General features: G+C 38.5%; 1 protein-coding gene across 2 annotated transcripts in view; it reads right to left on the reverse strand.

The window, feature by feature from the left end:
• LOC127962673 (trichohyalin) overlaps window positions 1-18,655 on the reverse strand; it is a 191,668-nt gene that overhangs the window by 140,533 nt on the left and 32,480 nt on the right. For both annotated transcript variants that reach the window (XM_052562317.1, XM_052562318.1), the window contains exon 2: window positions 6,092-6,159. In XM_052562317.1, coding sequence (XP_052418277.1) covers window positions 6,092-6,148 — 57 coding nt within the window. In that variant the 5' untranslated portion in view covers window positions 6,149-6,159. The remainder of the gene's footprint in view (window positions 1-6,091; window positions 6,160-18,655) is intronic.

An 18,655-nucleotide genomic window follows, 5' to 3' on the forward strand; every position in this document is an offset into this window, starting at 1 on the left:
GAACGGTTTTGTTAGAATCACTTTCGTAACCTTTTTTTTTTTTTCGACTTCAAAGAGTTCAGCATAAAGCAGCACATGACACAAATGGAGTGTATGCTTATAATAAATCAAATGTTACCGTCCATTGGTGTGGATGCCAATATAGTGATTTTTACAGTTATTGTTGTAGCTCTCTCTTCTTGGTGTGGATGGAGCTTTAAAAAGAAAAATATTTTACCTGATCAAGCTAGAAGAAATTTTAAACAAAGTTCTTTTTCTTTCTAAAGTTAACTTCATATATTTAGTATTTAATATATCTTAAATACAACAAAAACATTAAAATATTTTGCATAACTTGACAGATATACAGCTTTATTGGAAATGCCATTAAATTAAACCATTGTTTATAAGTGATACCAATTTTTCTTTTCCTTAAGCATCACATTGTCCTCAGCACAATATTGTCAATACACTGCTAGAGGTTTACATTCTATAAAGAACATGTGGGTGATAGTTAGGGCGCCCTGAGGGTCAATGGCAGATCTATAGATTTTTTCAAAAACGCATTAAAAATACCATGACTTAAAAATATTAACATTTAACTCCTTAACATTTAACTTTTTTTTAAGGGAGAAAAGGGGCATTTAAGAGGAATAAAGTCAGAAATGTCAGGGTTATTTCTTAGAAAAATAGTGTTCAAAATGTGTTATTTGTTAATATTTGAAAGTATTATGTAATACTGATTCATCTTTTTCTCAAGCATCGTGTTTTAGATTTCATTTTAATCAAGTTTTCATTGGTAACCAAACAAGTACACAATCTTTAAATATAAAAGTGAAAAAAGTGACGTGACATTCAGCCAAGTATGGTGACCCATACTCAGAATTCGTGCTCTGCATTTAACCCATCCGAAGTGCACACACACACAGCAGTGAACACACACACACACTGTGAGCACACACCCGGAGCAGTGGGCAGCCATTTATGCTGCGGCGCCCGGGGAGCAGTTGGGGGTTCGATGCCTTGCTCAAGGGCACCTAAATCGTGGTATTGAGGGTGGAGAGAGCACTGTACATGCACTCCCCCCACCCACAATTCCTGCCGGCCCGAGACTCGAACTCACAACCTTTCGACTGTGAGTCCAACCCTCTAACCATTAGGCCACGACTTCCCCCAATAATGCATTACTTTAAAAATACAGGTACAATTGTAGGTAAGGTGGCGCTGAGGGTCAGCTATATTTATTATTATAAAAAATAAAATCCACACAATAAATATTGAAATGATTCATGATTGTTTTACTACTTTAATGTATAAAGTCTGGTTCTGGTAAAAGGGTAAATGCATTTTACAAACCAGCATAATTAAATAATGAAGGCATGAGAACAAGTTTCCAAGAAAGTTTACATAAAAATTATGCAGAAATCAATGGAAAATCAATAAACTATAAATCAATTCATATAAATGTGTCCCAGAAACACCCGTGTATGACAACAACTGCATTGCTGAATGTTTTACAGACACCAAAAACCAAAGCAACAGTGGGCAGATTCATTCCACACCAGTGGGCACGTACCTGTACCATAAGAGCAAGACAGAAAGTAAAAGATGTTCTGTGCTGCTCTGTAAAGGACTCTGGGCTTGATGAGGTGCAGCAGTTGAATGATATACAGAGGCGAGCTCAGGCGAGAGCTGTCCATTAGTTACGGGGTCCTGTAATGTTGGGACTGCAGTACATTATTTTCAAATGCATCAGTCAGCGTTGTGCAGTACAGATAAATTCTAATGTCTCGGCTCTGTAATGCATACTCTCACCACTGCTATATTACGCGATGGGTTAGAAGGGCATCGCAAGGGAAGGGGGGGAAAAATGTAATTTATTTTTCACTGTGGCCAGTGTTCTTCCCATTAGCTTCAAACGTGAGATAAGTTACAGCTTTTAACAAGAACCTTTAGCCGCCAGAGCACGCTGCACACAATGCTGTGGCGCTCAAAATGAGATTTAGAGGTAAAGATAGTGAGGGAGAGGGAGAGGTCAGTGATGACCCCATGTATGGCCCCTAAGTGTGACATGGCACAAGGACAAACACCGTCACACTGATAAATAATAATAATAATAATAATAATAATAATACATTTTATTTATAATGCACTTTTCTCACACCTAAAGCACTACCACAATGTTAAAAAAACAATTAAAATGCAAAATTCAATGATACAATATAAAACAGCTAAATTAATCAAATCATGACGAGTTCAAAACATGCAAAAACTCACAATATTGTCAATACACTAACTTGCAGATAGATTTTTACATTATATGAAGAAAATGTGTGTGATTGATAGGCTGCTCTCATGATCAATCATGAATAGATTAATTTATTTAAAAAAAAAATACATTGAGTGGAAGATACCTCCTCTTCAAATAAACTTGTTTTTATTTTTAAAGATGGAAATATTTTTTAATGAGATGTCAGGGTTGTCCTCGTATCATAATAAAGGTGCAAACGTCATAAAAAAAAAAAAAAAAAAAAACTTATTTTGACCTAATATTTTATAATTACCTCTTAGAAATATTTATTTTTTTATATTAGAATTTTTTATTTTTTTGCCAAATTAAAGTAATTTGGTACAAACAACCTGAAGGAGTAAGGTACATAAAACAAGAAATAAAGTAACTTTTTACCATGAAAAATAAAATAAAATAAGCATAAAAAGTACTGTAAGTGTGTAAGAACTTGGCACTTAACTGAATTCAGATTTGACTTTGATTCAGATTCAGTCTACATGACATTCTGGTCCATAGATATGGTCTCTATTTCAATGTAAATATTAAAGATTCCATTGTCCTGTTTCATCTTGCGAACACAAATGGCGAAAGAAAAGACTTTCACCATTACTGATCAGAGGTCATGAAACAGCTCTGGAAATCACTTTGTGTTTCAGCAGACTTCCAAAAGAGGGGGCTACACAATGAACTGAACCGCTGTCCCCAAGCCTGACAGCTGACATCATCTGATTCCCTGCCAGACCACATCTCATGAGTGTGTATGTATGCACTGAGGCCAAGGTTATCACAGCATAACCCAGAGGCAACAATTTGATAGTCTATTAGTGAGTATTCAATGACTGATGAAACAGACGTGGTCTGCTTTAGGTTAATGATTCATACTCGACAGAGCTCACTTCTAATTCACTTCCCTTTACACTAAACGCTTGAGAAAAGAAAAGAAAGAAAGCACATCCAGTCCGATCTGTAAAAGATAAACGGGCCTTTCAATCAAAGCCAGTTCTAGTCGCACTGCATAAATCTTGGTGTCAATTATTGACAACTGACTAATTAGTTGTGCCCTTTTTAAGCCTTTCTCTTAGTTTGGAGCTGTTTAAATATGCTGAATCAATAACAGCTCTAATGCCCCACCATCGTCTGTGGACATGCAGTCCAACCATATAGTAGAGGGCATCTATCAAACAAATTACGAATTTCGCTCAAATTAACATCAACTTTTCATATTGCGTAACCAATTTAGACTGTGATCCTCATTCTATATGATGCTATAACACAAAAATCAATTAACGATTTATATGAAAAAAAAATTACAGGAGACATTCACTCAATGTATAATCAAATGTACACTTGTCAATCTTATTGTGGAAAACAGGAAATCGAAAACAACAATGTAAAGATTATATTTTATTAAAGAAAGTATATTCACTATTAGATTAGATTAGTCATTTTAATTATTATGTGAAACTATGATTCACACTTACAAAGACAGTCTTCTTTTTAGCATGTATTTTACATTATTCACCAAATATGCTTCAGTTGAAGTTGTAGCCTTTATCTAAAGTATAGGACAGTAAACAGAAGCGAGATGAAGGGAATAGGATCAAGATTTCACCTGGGGCAGATTAAAACATGGATTCTAGTCAGACAACTTGAAAATTTAGAAAAACAGCTTTATTAAAAGAAATGTAGGGCAGTATATTTATTGTTTGTTAATAAGATTTTGAAATGGGTAGGGATTGGAAAAGTCCTGCATACATCACCAAGGAGAAGTTTGTTGTATAACAGTTAGTTATGTCATTTTGATACAAAATTATGTGGGAAATAAATAAATAAATAAAAATAAAGCAAAATTTCTAAATGTAATCAATTAATTGAATTAATTGAAAATTATGATTTTCTAAAATAATAAGAACATTTCTAAAATAATTCTAAAATAATAAGAGCATTTGTTCTAAAATAAACTGAGCTGGTTCAATCTTGCATTTTATCCCTAGTTTGGTTCACTTTCAAAAAGCATCGTTTAAAAATAGAAGCTGTAAGTAATCAAGTATATTCCTTTGAAGTTTTGTTAACATTAGCAAAAGTTTCAGAGAAATTAAGGAGAAGGATTATTAGCTATTGTGAATATATGAAGCACAGCTAGCACAGAAGTCACTGCCTAACCAAGCAGCTTTCTGTTGGTCAGTGCTCTGAATCGGAGTGACTAACTTGAACACGTTGTTAAACCCACATCAGGAAATCTTTTTCCAATAGGATTCCTATTAAATAACTGGAGTTCACTTGTGAAAACACTGAATGTATACATGTATGTACAGTATTAATGAGGACCTCCCCTCCCTTCAGGCTAAATGAAGCACCATGACCATGTCAGGCCTGAGCATCATGTGCCAGCTCTGTTTACCACATATGGACAGCAAAAATGAATCATGGAGGGTCCTACAAGATGCTCTTAATTACAGATCTGCCAAGCACTGTGAATTATTCAATCCTTTGCTTATGTAGGCATTTATGGCATGCTATAGTTAATATAACTGCATAACCAAGCATCCGATACCCTCAGGGGTATCCTTGTGTTTCAGGTCCTCCTTATGCTCAGGCAGGTGCAAAACACTGAATAAAGACAAATGGGAACACATGGGTTTTTCCATTTAGCAGATGTAGAGTAAAGAAACAGGGACAAGGTCATGCACTGCATATGCAACAACACACGGTAGTAAATGCAGGATCTGTTGCAATACTTAAAGAGCAACTCACCTGCACTGACAATCCTATAACTACATTGAAAAGAAGATATATATATATATATATATATATATATATATATATATATATATATATGTTGCCTTATAAGATTTAATAGTGGAATGACCTGCCCAACTCAATCCAAGCAGCTGAATACTTCACTCTCTCTTCAAGAATCGGCTAAAAACACATCTCTTCTATCTTTATATGACCCTCTGACACTCTCTATTCTGACACTCTCTATTTCTATTCATAAAAAAACTTGCCCCTTAGACTTGCACTCTATTCATTTACTTACTGCTTGTTTTCTTTTAAAACAACTAACACTATTATTTTAATATTCTATGTTTTTTTATATAATTAACAAAAAGCAAAAAATGCCTCTCACACTAGATTGCTCTATTCCTTTTCTATTATATCTGTTTTCTTTTTTATTTATTATATAATAATAAATAAAACCTTGCTACGTGTACTATGTTCAGCTGACTGAGACTTGTTATAGCACTACCATATAGTTGCTCTTTTGTTGATTTTGATTGCTTCCACTGTCCTTTTTTGTAAGTTGCTTTAAATAAAAGCATCTGCTAAATGACTAAATGTACATTTAAGATTTATAAGATTTTAGTAGTGTATCGCTCACAGGGAAGGCAATAATAATCTGCCCCTGTAATCATGATTTGTGTGAAAATGTTGATGGTGTTTTACTGCTACTAGTGTTGATTTCAGCTGGAAACTGCAGTAAAACATTTTTTTTAGGTACATTTTTTATGATTATTTTTCAAACACATAAGTAAAGGCATGTTTTGAGCCTGGGGCTATATTTCACCTAATGTTCGAGTGTTTTTCTTGCAATTTAAGACTTAATATAATTATGGAATCAGCTAAGCTAATATGCTATTCCAAATTTAGCCATCAAGTTGATAGCTTAGCAACATGCTAATTTCCGACACTATTGATTCAGCTGCCGATGTAAGAACATCGTACACAGTGAGACAGCTCAGTAAGGTTGGAACATAGCGACTGTCACACAACAGAAACAGCTGATTCAGGTTTCATGGAAATGCAATATTTGAAACTTACTTTAGTTTTAGGCTGCTCAGGCTGCTCCTGTACGGCATCCTGAATGGCTTCCAGCATAACTCAGACAACTAGCAGTGGAGAAAGAAAAACAGACAGATGGCTATCAGTGCTCAGGTTTAGCTTAATGACAATAAATTAATGTCAGTGTAATAAATGATAACTCACATGAAGTAGGCTAACCTCAACCATGTAAACGAATCGACCAAGGGTTATTGGAAAAAGATGCCTGTGTGTCGACCTTTCAGCAAACTGATATTGCTTGGCACAATTGCACAATTTGCAACACTTTCAAAGTGAAACGCTCAGTCAGTGCCAATAAAAACACATGAATGTGAATCTGGCCATTTGTTTTTTTTTTTATATATTGATTGTTGTACTTATTACAGCAGTTCAGAAATAAAATGTCTGGTTAGTGGCTTGCATCTACAAGTTTTTGACTACTTAAATTGTTTAGTTTTACAAATCATGTTCTGTAGTAAAAGCAATTTGAGGCAATAATTCAGTATTGTGCAAGAAACTCCACAGAACTGTCTCTGTCTCCTTTAATCGATAATCTACCCTGTAATCATAATTACAGGGTAGAGAAGAAATGTACATTTTCCACTGGAAACTACAGTGAATTATGTTATTAAACGTTTGCAGAAATGTATTTTCAATGCTCCTAGGTGGAAACAAATCAAATACGATCAATATTAGGATTTACCAGAGACAGACAAGGTCTTAGTCCAAAACTTTAATTAGCATGCTATCAGCTAAAACTATTCTTCAAAGTTGCGTCCTTAAATTTTTCCCCTTTAAATCACTGCTGCTACAGCCATACACATGCAAACAGACACCTCAACTAGTGCAAAAGCCACAAACTTGATTTGAAAATATGTAGTTGTGTACATCCCTACACCTGAGGAGCACACTGAACGTTACCGTATCATCAAACACGAAGCAAGCTGCTCCTCTCCATCTACCCTGGAATGGATGAGTGTTTACTTGAAGTGTTTTGAGTCACTTATGTGATTACCATGACAGAGAGCTGTCCAGGTCCTTTCACAGAGCGCCAATCTCCATCTTTTCCAAGGGCCACCTCAATTATTCATAGCCTGGGCCTATTTGTGTCTTTGTGCTCTGTGGAGCAGTTACTCTGAATGCTAAAACCTTCACACAGCTGAAGCTAGATTACCAGTTTTATGAGAGAGCATCTTGTGAAATAAATGCTTGCCAAGTGACATATAGCGTAAGGTCAAGGTGCACAGTGAATGCAAAGAAGCACATGTGGATTGGGCCTTAATCAAGTACCATGTCTCCTTCACTGTTAAGTGGTATAAAAGAGCACATTTCAAGTGACCAACCGAACTGAATAGAACACGTTACAAAAGTTCAAACCTGAATGTATATGATTTAAGAGTTCTGTAACACTGACCCTGAATAATTTTCTGTATAATATATTTTGAACATACATGAATGAATTCAATAAACATGGAAAAAAATAAAACAAAAGGACAATACACAATTTGTCAAGGTTTATGAGAAGGACTCATAAATTTTGTACTTGACGCATTAACATATACATCTGTGATACGGAATAAAGGTATAAAAAAAAAAAACTGTTTTGTTTTTATTTTGCTTAATTTACTCACCCTTATGTTGGTCTAAACCCCATCCAAGCTGTTTTTTGGCCATATAATAAAAGTGGATGGAGACCAAGGACATTTATGGTCAACATTCATTATTTTCATTAAAGGGAAAGAGTAGCTTTGACATTCTGCTAAATATTTCCCTTCATCTAGAATTGGAAAAACTTTAGAATGCGAAGGTATATATGTATATATATGTGTGTGTGTGTGTGTGTGTTTTATATGTTTAAATTGAAAACACCAGGGCTGCTCAAGAAATAGGGAGTGGTGAGCTGACTTTTTACCTGGAATTCATTTATTTATTTATTTTTTGGAGGGGGGGGGGGGGGTTGTCTTTATTTGATAGGACAGTAATTAGACAGGAAGCGAAGGTGGGGAAGGGGGGTGGGGGGGTGCAAGATCGGGAAATGTCCATGAGCCGTGCCTGAAGCATTAATTAATAATGCTTATAATAATATTATATATATAGTAGTATGTTAACCGTGCAAATATTAACAGCCTTGTTATAAAGCATTTAAAATAATAAAATCATGATCCATTATTTATCTTAAAAGCATCATCGATTTTGGAGTAGTGGTGCCATCATCGCCAAACACCAGCTACAATATGAAATGTGCAATGATTTTCACAAAGCAACTAATTACCACAAACAACAAAAATGTTTGTTCGGTGTCATCAGTGTGAGGCTGAAGCAGTGATACAATTCAGTGTTTATTAATTATATTTTATAATGAAAACAAAACTGACACCAGCCGGATTCAAACTTGTCTCGCACATACAGCAAGGATTGTGTCAGGGCACGACTGAAATGAAACACCGCTTCAAGTGCTGATACAACTAACACGTTTTCACTGTTAAAAACTAACTTGAGCTGCTGTTTTAAAATAGCATTAAAATAGTATAAATGAATGACTGATAATAAACTGAATAACACACAATTAAACAGTGGTGCCGGCATGGCTCTTTTCATCTTACCAATCATCTTTATTAGTGTCCTCTGATCATTGCTGTCAAGTAAATAAACAACACATAAGAAAAGACTAGATGCTTTTTAAACATAAAGACAATCAAGACTGACTTGACTGCTGAGTTGAAAGAAGAATAAATCTGAATGTGAGAGAATAGGCATTAACAATGGCTCTCAAATAGTTCAATGACAAATTAATGAGAAACAGCTATTATTAAAAACACACGGTTGTTTATCTATTTATTTATTATTTTATTTACTTATTTAGAGGGTACCTATTTCCACGAAACTAATCTAAAAATTAAGAATTTGAGGAAATGTATTACAGAGCGGACATTTTATTAAGCATGGTAATCTTCCCGCTAGAAGAGGTCTGAAAAAAATGGCTTCATCAAGAAAATAATGAACTGTCTGCTTTGCATAATTACAGTAAGACGACGGCTTAACGGCAATGTAAAAAAAAAGGAAAAAAAGAGTTGTAATTACTGAACAATTATACAGCGTTCCCAATTATAGCGCTAATTTTCACAAGCACGTAGTATCATTATTTTGTTGTGTGTACAAGAGTATTGTTCTCATGCAGTCCGGTTCAAGCATAATGTTATTTCTTAAAAAAAAAATCTTAATGTTCATTTCTAAATCTTATGTAGAAATTGTGATTGCTTACACTAGCAAAATGTTACATTTCTAATTACATTTTTAGTACTACTCAATAGTTAACATGCAATGCTCCATTTTATCACAATAAAATAAAACTATTTAAAACGTATTGTTGAAACTATGTTCATTTTTGTAATTATATCAGCTAATTCCAAAAATCCAGCATTAAAGATGTCGTATTTCAGTACAATGAATCATTTTATGATTGACAAACAATGTTTCATTTCATTTCTTGTAATCCAAATACCTACTCTAAAGTCTCTCCTCTTGGTTGCCAAATAAAAGGTAGTTTAGTGTCCTCTCATGAACTGCTGACTCATGTTGGAGTTAAATGAGCAAGTGTGTTTACTGGTACCATTTGTTCAATCCAACTTGTTGAATTATCTTTCTCTTTTTGAATTCAAGAAAAGACAGTAATAATTTCTAAGGAAAAAGGACAAATTTTGTGAGGTATTTTAATGCTTTAATCTCCTTTCTTAGCCAAACTACATTAAAACTGGTCTTTCTTTGGTTTTCACAAATAACAAAGAAATAGTAAATGAAGATACATAAGCTTACAGAAGCATAATGTGACAACAAAATAAGAAAGCTATTAGTCATAATAGTCATGCTATTTTGGTTCTTTACAAATCCTGCTTAATAGATCAGAAATGTCTTGTACTCATTAAAATTCCATTCACTTTTTTGAACAACTTGTCTTTAAAGAAAAAAGATTTTTTTTTTTACAAAAATAAAAAAAATGTAAATAAAGTACAAGAAAAAAAATACACATCTCTTAACCCATTAAATTGAGAAACGCCTCTGAAAAAAAAGAAAAAGCTCCACGAATCTCATCAGTATGCAAGCAAATAATGAAATGTCTGCTCTGCGTAATTAAGATGAAGCTTAACGGCAATGTTAAGAAAAAAAAAAATTACAGACAGCTCCCAATTACATCATGCTAATATTCACAACCCAAACGAACTCATATCTTCAAGCAAAAATTTCCAGGCGAATGAAATGAATGCGGATAATGATCTCGGGGCTTTAATTAACAACGGCTCTAAAAATCTTAGAACAGGAGACCTGATGAGACCAAGCGCCACAGCCAGAGGATCGCTCTGAAACCAAGGACAACAATTCCAGCAACCGTTCACTCAGGCTCCGAGTATCCTCTCATACCCCTCCAGATGCCCACAAACTGCTCCGAGCCGTTGCCAGACTGCCACACGACCTCTGGATCATCAGTCTTTGTAGTCACGTAGAGCACAATGGGTTCTGAAAGCAGTTAAGTACACAACTGGCTGTTTAATTCTGTGGAAATATTACAGAAGGGATAGAGAACATCCCTAGGGCAAAGAGTAATCCAGGTAAACAAGTTCCACGCCATGCCAACTTCATCCCAATCCATAGGAAATAGTTCCAAAAACAACATACGGGTAAAATCCTGAAGTTGTCCTGACGAATCCTGACTTGACGGCAAGGGAGAAAAAACATCAGAAGGATTTCACTTTGAACAGAGGCCTTGCGAAGAACAACACAGAAAAACGATTATCACTTCTCCAGTCGACTGTATAAAAAAATAAAAAAAATACATTTTTTTTCCTGTACCAGTCACCCCCCCTCTGCTTTGTCTCAATGTGTCACATTGGGGAGAGATCAAGAATGCAAAACAGGCCGTTGATTACGAGAAGCCCAACACAAAAGGTAAGAATGGGTGGAATTAGCGAGATCGCAGACAGCAGGGCACGTCCAATGACAACGATGGCGATGGTTCCCGCTCTTGCCGTCGATGTGCTGGCCAAGGCGGCATTGGCATTCCTAGGTACTGGAAGAGCCCGTGCTCTCACATACTTACGTACTCATGCATTTACATTTCCTCATGAAGCTTCTCTCTTCATCCCTCTCTCTCTCCCTCTCTCTAGCTAAGCTGCACTACGCAGCCAACATCATGAATGACTCCGCAGACACTCCTGTGGGGGAAGAGGCAAAGCTGGCAGCTCCTCAGAGGGGCACACGCCCAGCCAAGTGGGCAGGACGGCACCCAGTAGTGTGGGGGGACAGCAGGGAACTTCCAACTTCCCCTTAAATGAGGCTTGTTGACATTTGCATTTCCCTTTCTTTTCGTCGCACTAACACGTTCAATTGTTTTAGAAAAGAGCCTTCTGCTCCCACCCTTTTAAAAAGCAATTTATTGTGCCAGTTTCCCTGTATCTGCCATCCGCATGTCCCCTCCCCTGTCTCCTAGCCACCAGCTGCCAAGTTTTCTCACTCTTTGAATGTACACAGCCTGTAAGAACACACTTTGTGCTTTGTTTTTAGTATGGTGCTTGACATATTTGCCAGTTTGAGAAGAAGAACACAGAGGGAAAAAAAATTATTAATTAAAATAAATCTTCTCTTTGTAACTTATGGGAACACTCTGAGACAGATGCAGGCACTCATAAATTACATGCTTCATTTGCATATTCCTGGCATACGACATTATGCAAATAACAGGCGATTTGCATAATGGATTCCTCTTGTTGCCTGCAAAGCCTTGTGCTCCTTTTTATTTAATAATGAAAAAAAGCAAAAGATGAGAAAGTGGAAAGAATGTAGCTTTGCCGGAGCCATGTGTGCCAGTGCCCCACAACACACGCACGCTGCTTCTCAGAAAAAAAATTTAGGGCTATACTTGCTACGGAACACTGACAGTGTGAGGCAATTCAAAACTTGATCTTCCAGAGTTAAATTTTCTGATTAAATGACGTGGTTAAGAATAACAAATAATACTGTGTGCAAAAATAAGATGTGGTGATTCGCTAACGTGCGTGTATATGTCTAAATGAGTCAGGGATATCATTTGCATGCGAGTACTGCAGTAGACTAATTAATTGCAGAAAGGAGACAGAGTTAAGGGGGAAATCCATGATTAAATAATTCAAAACTGCTTCGTGTTTTTAGCCTTGTCAGCTCCAAATAGAGTAACACACACATAAAAAAAAAGAGCGGAGATGCAAGTTGTGCGATAATATTTGATAATTACACTTTTGATTGCTTAATCAAATATGACCGACACCGCAGAAATGTTTCCAGTAGGCGATCACATAAGACAGAGGATAATTAAGTGCAGATGAAAAGTTCACAATGGTGAATAAAATAAATGGTACACTCCTCAAATGTTATTATTGTTATCAGAGTGTTATGAAGAATACCTCGAATTAGAACACAATTAAGACCCAAAAAACTTCAGTTGCAAGGGAAGCAGATAAGATTTTAGTGGATCAGGAAAAGACAGTTTGGAAGAGTGACTGAGGGGGGGGGGGGGGGTGAGAGGTGGTTACGAGGAGGACTTTGCTTATTTATAACAAAATGCCATGTAACATTCTGTGCAGAGATCAGATGGCAAACATCAGCTGTGATCAGCTATAGTCCAATAAGCAGCCTCCTTCCTAGCGTACAGAGGAACAAGGGAACCATTCACCTCAGATGCTGGGGTGACCACCTCCATGGAGGGAAGGGCAAAGTAGACAAGCGGGCAATGCCAGGGTAATGGTGTTGTGGGGCAGGCAGCGGGGTAGCCAGCCTACGACAGATGTTATGAGCAATTCATCAGCTCTTAGAATCAATTAACCCGTATGTTAATTAATGTCAGGCTTATGGAACAAAGTTGGGGGGGCGGCAGGGGATGTGCTGGCAGAGCTGAAAGCGATGGAGGGGAGGGTACGAAAAGACGGGAAGAAGATAAGGGATGGGCGAGCACAAGAAACAAGCTGTGAATGCGGATTGTGGCAGTGAATAGCTGGCACGGTGCCATCCCCTCAGTGGCAGCACCAAAGCGGACCGGCGTGCTGGCTCTTTGGGGGGAGGGGGTTTCTGGTAGACACAAGGAAAAAAACATGAAGACCCATGCCATTTAGTTCGTTTTGGCAAAAGAGAATGGTCTTTTTTTTTTTTTTTTTAAGCGACAGTACACTAATAACAGTATAGGATAACTCAATGCAAACAGGAAAAGGAGGGGAATACCATCTGCTGCTTATGATTACGGAATGTCGGTGACGTTCAGTGTGGAATTGAAAGATGGAAAGAAGTCGATAATGCCTTTCTGGCATCGGAGCCAATATCGGAGACAACATAGGCGGCATAAAGTCCTTGCACGCCATCGCAATGGACGCCATCAGCAGTAGCGTTAAACCACTCTACCCCACGGGACTGTAAAGGTACAAAGTGTATCCAGACTTTTATGGGAAATTGGCAATAGTGGCACTGTCCGCTGAATGGCATTGGAGGCGGGGCATGAGGAAGTGCCTCCCTCTCTCTTCCTCGCTTTCTTCTTTCCTGCAGTGCATTTTTCTGTGCCAAGCAGGCAGTCTGCCAGCCAGGCAGCATATGCCATGCCAACATCTTTGCTGGCAACCATGCCGCAGACACCAGGTGGATACATGTGGCACATTTCAGCATCTACCGATCCACAGCGATACGTTTTATGGAGATGCCAAGGCGTTTTTTTGTTGAACAGGGTGCCTGGATTGTTACAGTGGCATCTGTTGTGGAAAGATGGAAAAGGTGAACGTGTATTTGCCCGACATGGTCGGTTGGCAAAGATAACTGGAATCAAGAACAAACAAAGACAACGGTGGTGCTTTTGTTGACTAATTAAACAGAAAAGTTTGCGCAGCTAATTAGCGAGACGGATTCAATAAGGCAACGAGGCGGCTGTGAATGAAAACAAATTGGCGCAAGAAAAACGACTAAACAAAATTGAAGCACCAAGCTGTTATACGAAAAGGGGAGGTGTTCGTCTTTTTGTGGCAGCCCTACTCCCTTTACTACTTAATTTTGCTCTATATGAACCACCACCACTTGTCAACCGCCTGCCAACCAATACAGTGAAGAATGTCTACCACGGGCATTGCGGCCAATCTGTCAATCGCCTTTCAACATGAGAGGACCTGAGGGACGATGCCAACGGCAGAACAGCAGCTGTTTACAAAAGCTAAACACAAAAAGGAGCAAGAAAGAGAATCAGCAAACATGAGGATGCATACTAATGAGCCGGCACATAAAATTATAATCAACTAACCAGATGGGGTTTAATTTGTGCATTTTTTCTTAATGACATGCTAATCGTTGTAATTCTTTCAACAATGAAAAGTGTTTTTTTTTTTTTTTTTCGCTACGTGGACTTGTCCAGGTGTAGCTCAAGATCGGCTTTTTTAAAAAGCAAAATAAGAAGAGGGAATACAAGAAGTATGAAACTCCACTTCAGCAGCAAGCAAGGCTATGCCAGAGAGGGAAGGAGGAGGCAGGCGTGTGCGATTTATCTACATTCACAGCAATCACCAGGGAGATGAATGGCTAAGACTGTAGATTCTTTACGCCATCAACCCGTATGGGAGACAAGAGACAAGGGGGGTGCCACCCACAACAGCCAAGCAGGAACCTGATGGAGGGGGCACAGAATCACTCCATCAGACTCTTTGGGGAGGCGGTAACCTCCAGACCAGCCTGCCTGTAACTCTGCCAAATGGGACAGGGGGGCTGTGGGAACATTTTTGGCATCCACCCCACTTTTTTTGCATGCCCCCGCTTTGCCACCCAATCAAGAAACTGGCAAACTCCTCCCGTTCGTTTTGTTTATGTTTTAGATACATAAATCGACCACAGAAGTAGTAGCCCTTTCTGAGAGCTGGTACCTGCAGGGTTCGGAGGAGGAACATCGTCCCGGTTCCGCAAAGACAATGGGCATCGGGCACACAGCCAACTACGGGCGGTGATGCGACCGGAAAGAACGGATGATTTGCTTAAGTTCGTTTTAACTGATTAAAATGCATGCCGAAAATTAAAACGGCAATTAGAGCAGGGGAAGGAGGCTCATCAGCGCGCACTAATTACGAGTGGATACTCCAAACTTTTACTTGCAGTTCTGATGTCTTTCGATTTTGTTGGACAAAGGGGCACGGTTGTGGAATATGAATAATTGAAGAAGTCATCCAAAGGGAGGGATTATAAGATCTTTGTGCTTCCTACACTGCCTTGGCATAACCACCAAGATGACAGAACCAAGGCTGCCACCAGCAAGGACAGGCTGGGCAATGGTGGCATCTTTTGGGGCATCGTCAACGCGATCGATTAAGTATTTGTCGCATACGCAATTAGTGCTTTAATTCATAATTCTTGTTGTGTGTTTTTTTTTTTCTTTTAATTGTCGCCGCGGAACACGTGTGGATATAATCGTTTGGAGCTAATGAGGTTTGGATGATCTGTCTTTTATTTTAATTCCACAGGGGAAGTTAATTGCGTCTCGTCCTCATTATACAAATGGATTACAAAAAATGGAGGAAAAAAAACTGGCTGGCAGAAACAAGGAGGGAGAGGGGGAGAGGGAGAGGCAGAAGGAAAAGAAAGGGAGAATATTTTCCTTCTTTGTGAGCCAACATACACTTAATACCACATGCAAACAAGCAAAGAAAAGCAACTGCAATGCTTGGCTATGCTAGTCTCTCCCAAGTCCTCCCCAGGAAAACCCAGCATGTTTCTCCTCTCTCCCTGCTCACTGCAGCCAAGTCCTTCAAATGCCAAGGACCTCTGCTTTCCCTGGATGTGGATATTACAAAACATGGGCGAGACAAATGCTGCATGGGATTAAATTTCTGCCGATTGGATATTACCGTCATTATTAAAATGGTTAGTTTTCTGCTGTTTTTAGTGTTGATCTTTGTTATAGAAGTGGCGTTTGCAGGCGAAGCGAAATGGAGAGGAGACAACAAGAGAGCCTATGGCAGGGCACCTGCTAATGTCCTCAGCGCTTAATCATCGAACAGCAGAATGGTTTTATGCATATTTCATTTGCATATCATTAAATCGCTAAGGCACACTGGCAACTGGCAGCGGAGAACAGGGAGTGGGGGAAATGAGGAGCACAATGTGTTAAAAAAAGGATAGAGCGACTCATTATGCGATGGCAATCTTCAAAGCTGTGTGCCTGCTTTCCGGCATCCTGCCAATTCATTTTAATTCAACGTTAATTAAAAAAAAGAAGGAGGGGCTCGCTCAGCCTGTCATATGCGGATTAATTGAGCATCTTCCAAGGAACAAGAGCACTGTTTATGTGCTGGGTGAATGCGGATACGTCTGTTCGTAATCACCGGAATATTTTTTTCACGAACGAAGGCCAAAATATGCCATTTTTGCACAGAAAGGAAATGTATATTTGTATGTTTAATGTTATCTTGTACGTGACGTCTTAAAGGCACACTTTTAAATATCATGTTTATTCAGGAGCCCTGGGAAATTTTGTAGCTATTGTGAAACATTAAATATGTTTGATACATAAATGGGAATGCAAGAAGTTGGCACCATGTGCCAACATGATCGGGAGGTGGGGGACTAGCAACTCGGGTTGGGAGTAAAGCGTGGGAATCGCTGGGGGCATTCTGTCACAAGCTTTCTGCTTGTATGAAACAAATCCAACACTTGCTCACATCTGCCCCCTCTGCCAACCACCCATCAAACAGACTATGCGCATAATTAGTATGCTTGCCGAGACTCTGATTGCCTGTATTAAATCACTTGGCAAAATTAATCCTTTGTTTCTGGTTAAATGTGCTTGCTGTCATTATGTCTGGCACACTGTCCAGTGCAAAGAATAGATAAAAGAGCTTCTTAACACGTGTGAAATTTACACACACGAACACACGAATCTAAACAAACGGTTACACGCTTAATTAAGAGGAAGAGATTGTTCGGTACACGAAAATGAGAGCTTGATTCGACATTGTTTATGAACCTTTTAAGGCACTTTATTCATAAGAAAAAAAATATTTACTTGTAATATGAAGAGTAAATAAATGTACATATTTCTTTTGAAAAATACAGGGCCACAAAAAAGTCAGAATTATGAAATAATAAATATAATTAAAAAAAATATATATACAAACATTTATTCACATGTGACACAAAGGGTGCTGGATAAAAAAAAAAAAGTTTCTAAATATATATATATATATATATATATATATATATATATACACACACATCCATATTTAGATTACATTCCATTCTTCGCTAAACTATCTTATGTAATCGCAAACGGCAAACTCACTATAGCTGTCTTGCCCAAGTCTCACCTGCTAAATGCCCTTGGGTGGTTCTTAGCATATGCAAATGCTGAGAGGATGCGGCCCAATTAGCCACGTTTACGAAAGCTGCAATGAGAGCTGTGGGGCAAAGGGGCGGCAGCCTGGCAGAAAGAGCCCGCTTGCAGTGGGTATCTGCCTGGCGCTTTTGAGCCATGATACATGCAGATGTCGCTGTAGTTCTTCCAAAAGCTTGCACGAATGAAAAGGAGGTGGGGGGGGGGGTAACGAGGACCTCGTTTGGAATCACATACACCTCTACCATATGTTTTTAGAGAAGCGAGTGTGTGTCGGAATGGGGGGGAATGGGGGGCAAATGAAGTTAAGATGGGGGGGGGGGGTGTTTAACTGGAGATCTTTGAATGGAGCAAGGTGGATGGAAATAACATTATTCATGTCCCGCCTAAGTAAAGTACAACTGACAGAGTGTCTGTATTCTGCTGTGCATGTCACATGGAGCAGACATTATGCAAAGTGTCCTCATTAATATGCATAAGCAGGCTCTTTATTATGCAGACCTGCACTAAAGCAATATTGTTTGGCGCACCAGGCATGCTCTTGTTACAGTAGGCGAACATTATCTTTTTCAGAGCAAACAGACCTTCATTTTTTTCCTCTAACCACTTTCAAAATATTTAATTATCTGGTGCTCTGTTTAAAAAAGACAACATGAAAATTTCAAGTGCAAGCAGGCAGATGATTGACTGTTTATGCCCAAGACGCCTCATAGTGGCACTGTATTTTGACAGTTAGCAAGAGTGGAGTGGCACAAGCCATATCAAGCAGTATCATCACAGTTTTAGAAGTAAATCCCGAAGAATGACATCAAATTACACGAAACCCCACTAGTGGATTCTTGGAAGAGTCTAACAATAAACCAGTGTGATGTGGGGAAAAATGTCCACTTGCAAGTCCACTACTCACTTCATGACCTTCTCACTGGGTTGTGCCCGTCAGTTATGACAAACGCATGCCATGGTCAGGTTTCCATCACTTTGGTTCTGATATGACACTGAAGGGTAATACTGGCTTTGCCTTTGGTTGGCAGGTAGTGAGAAATCTGCTCACAGCTCTGCTGCCTCTGGCTCAAGCTGCCCTCCAGACGCTCTTGACCTGGTCAGGCGCAGTAATGCTATGTTCTACTTATCTACCTATCTGACAGATTTCTCAGTAGCAGACCATTTATGATTCTCTGTGAGGTTATAACAGA

Source organism: Carassius gibelio, chromosome B7 (genome assembly GCF_023724105.1).
Source record: "Carassius gibelio isolate Cgi1373 ecotype wild population from Czech Republic chromosome B7, carGib1.2-hapl.c, whole genome shotgun sequence".
Lineage (NCBI taxonomy): Eukaryota > Metazoa > Chordata > Actinopteri > Cypriniformes > Cyprinidae > Carassius > Carassius gibelio.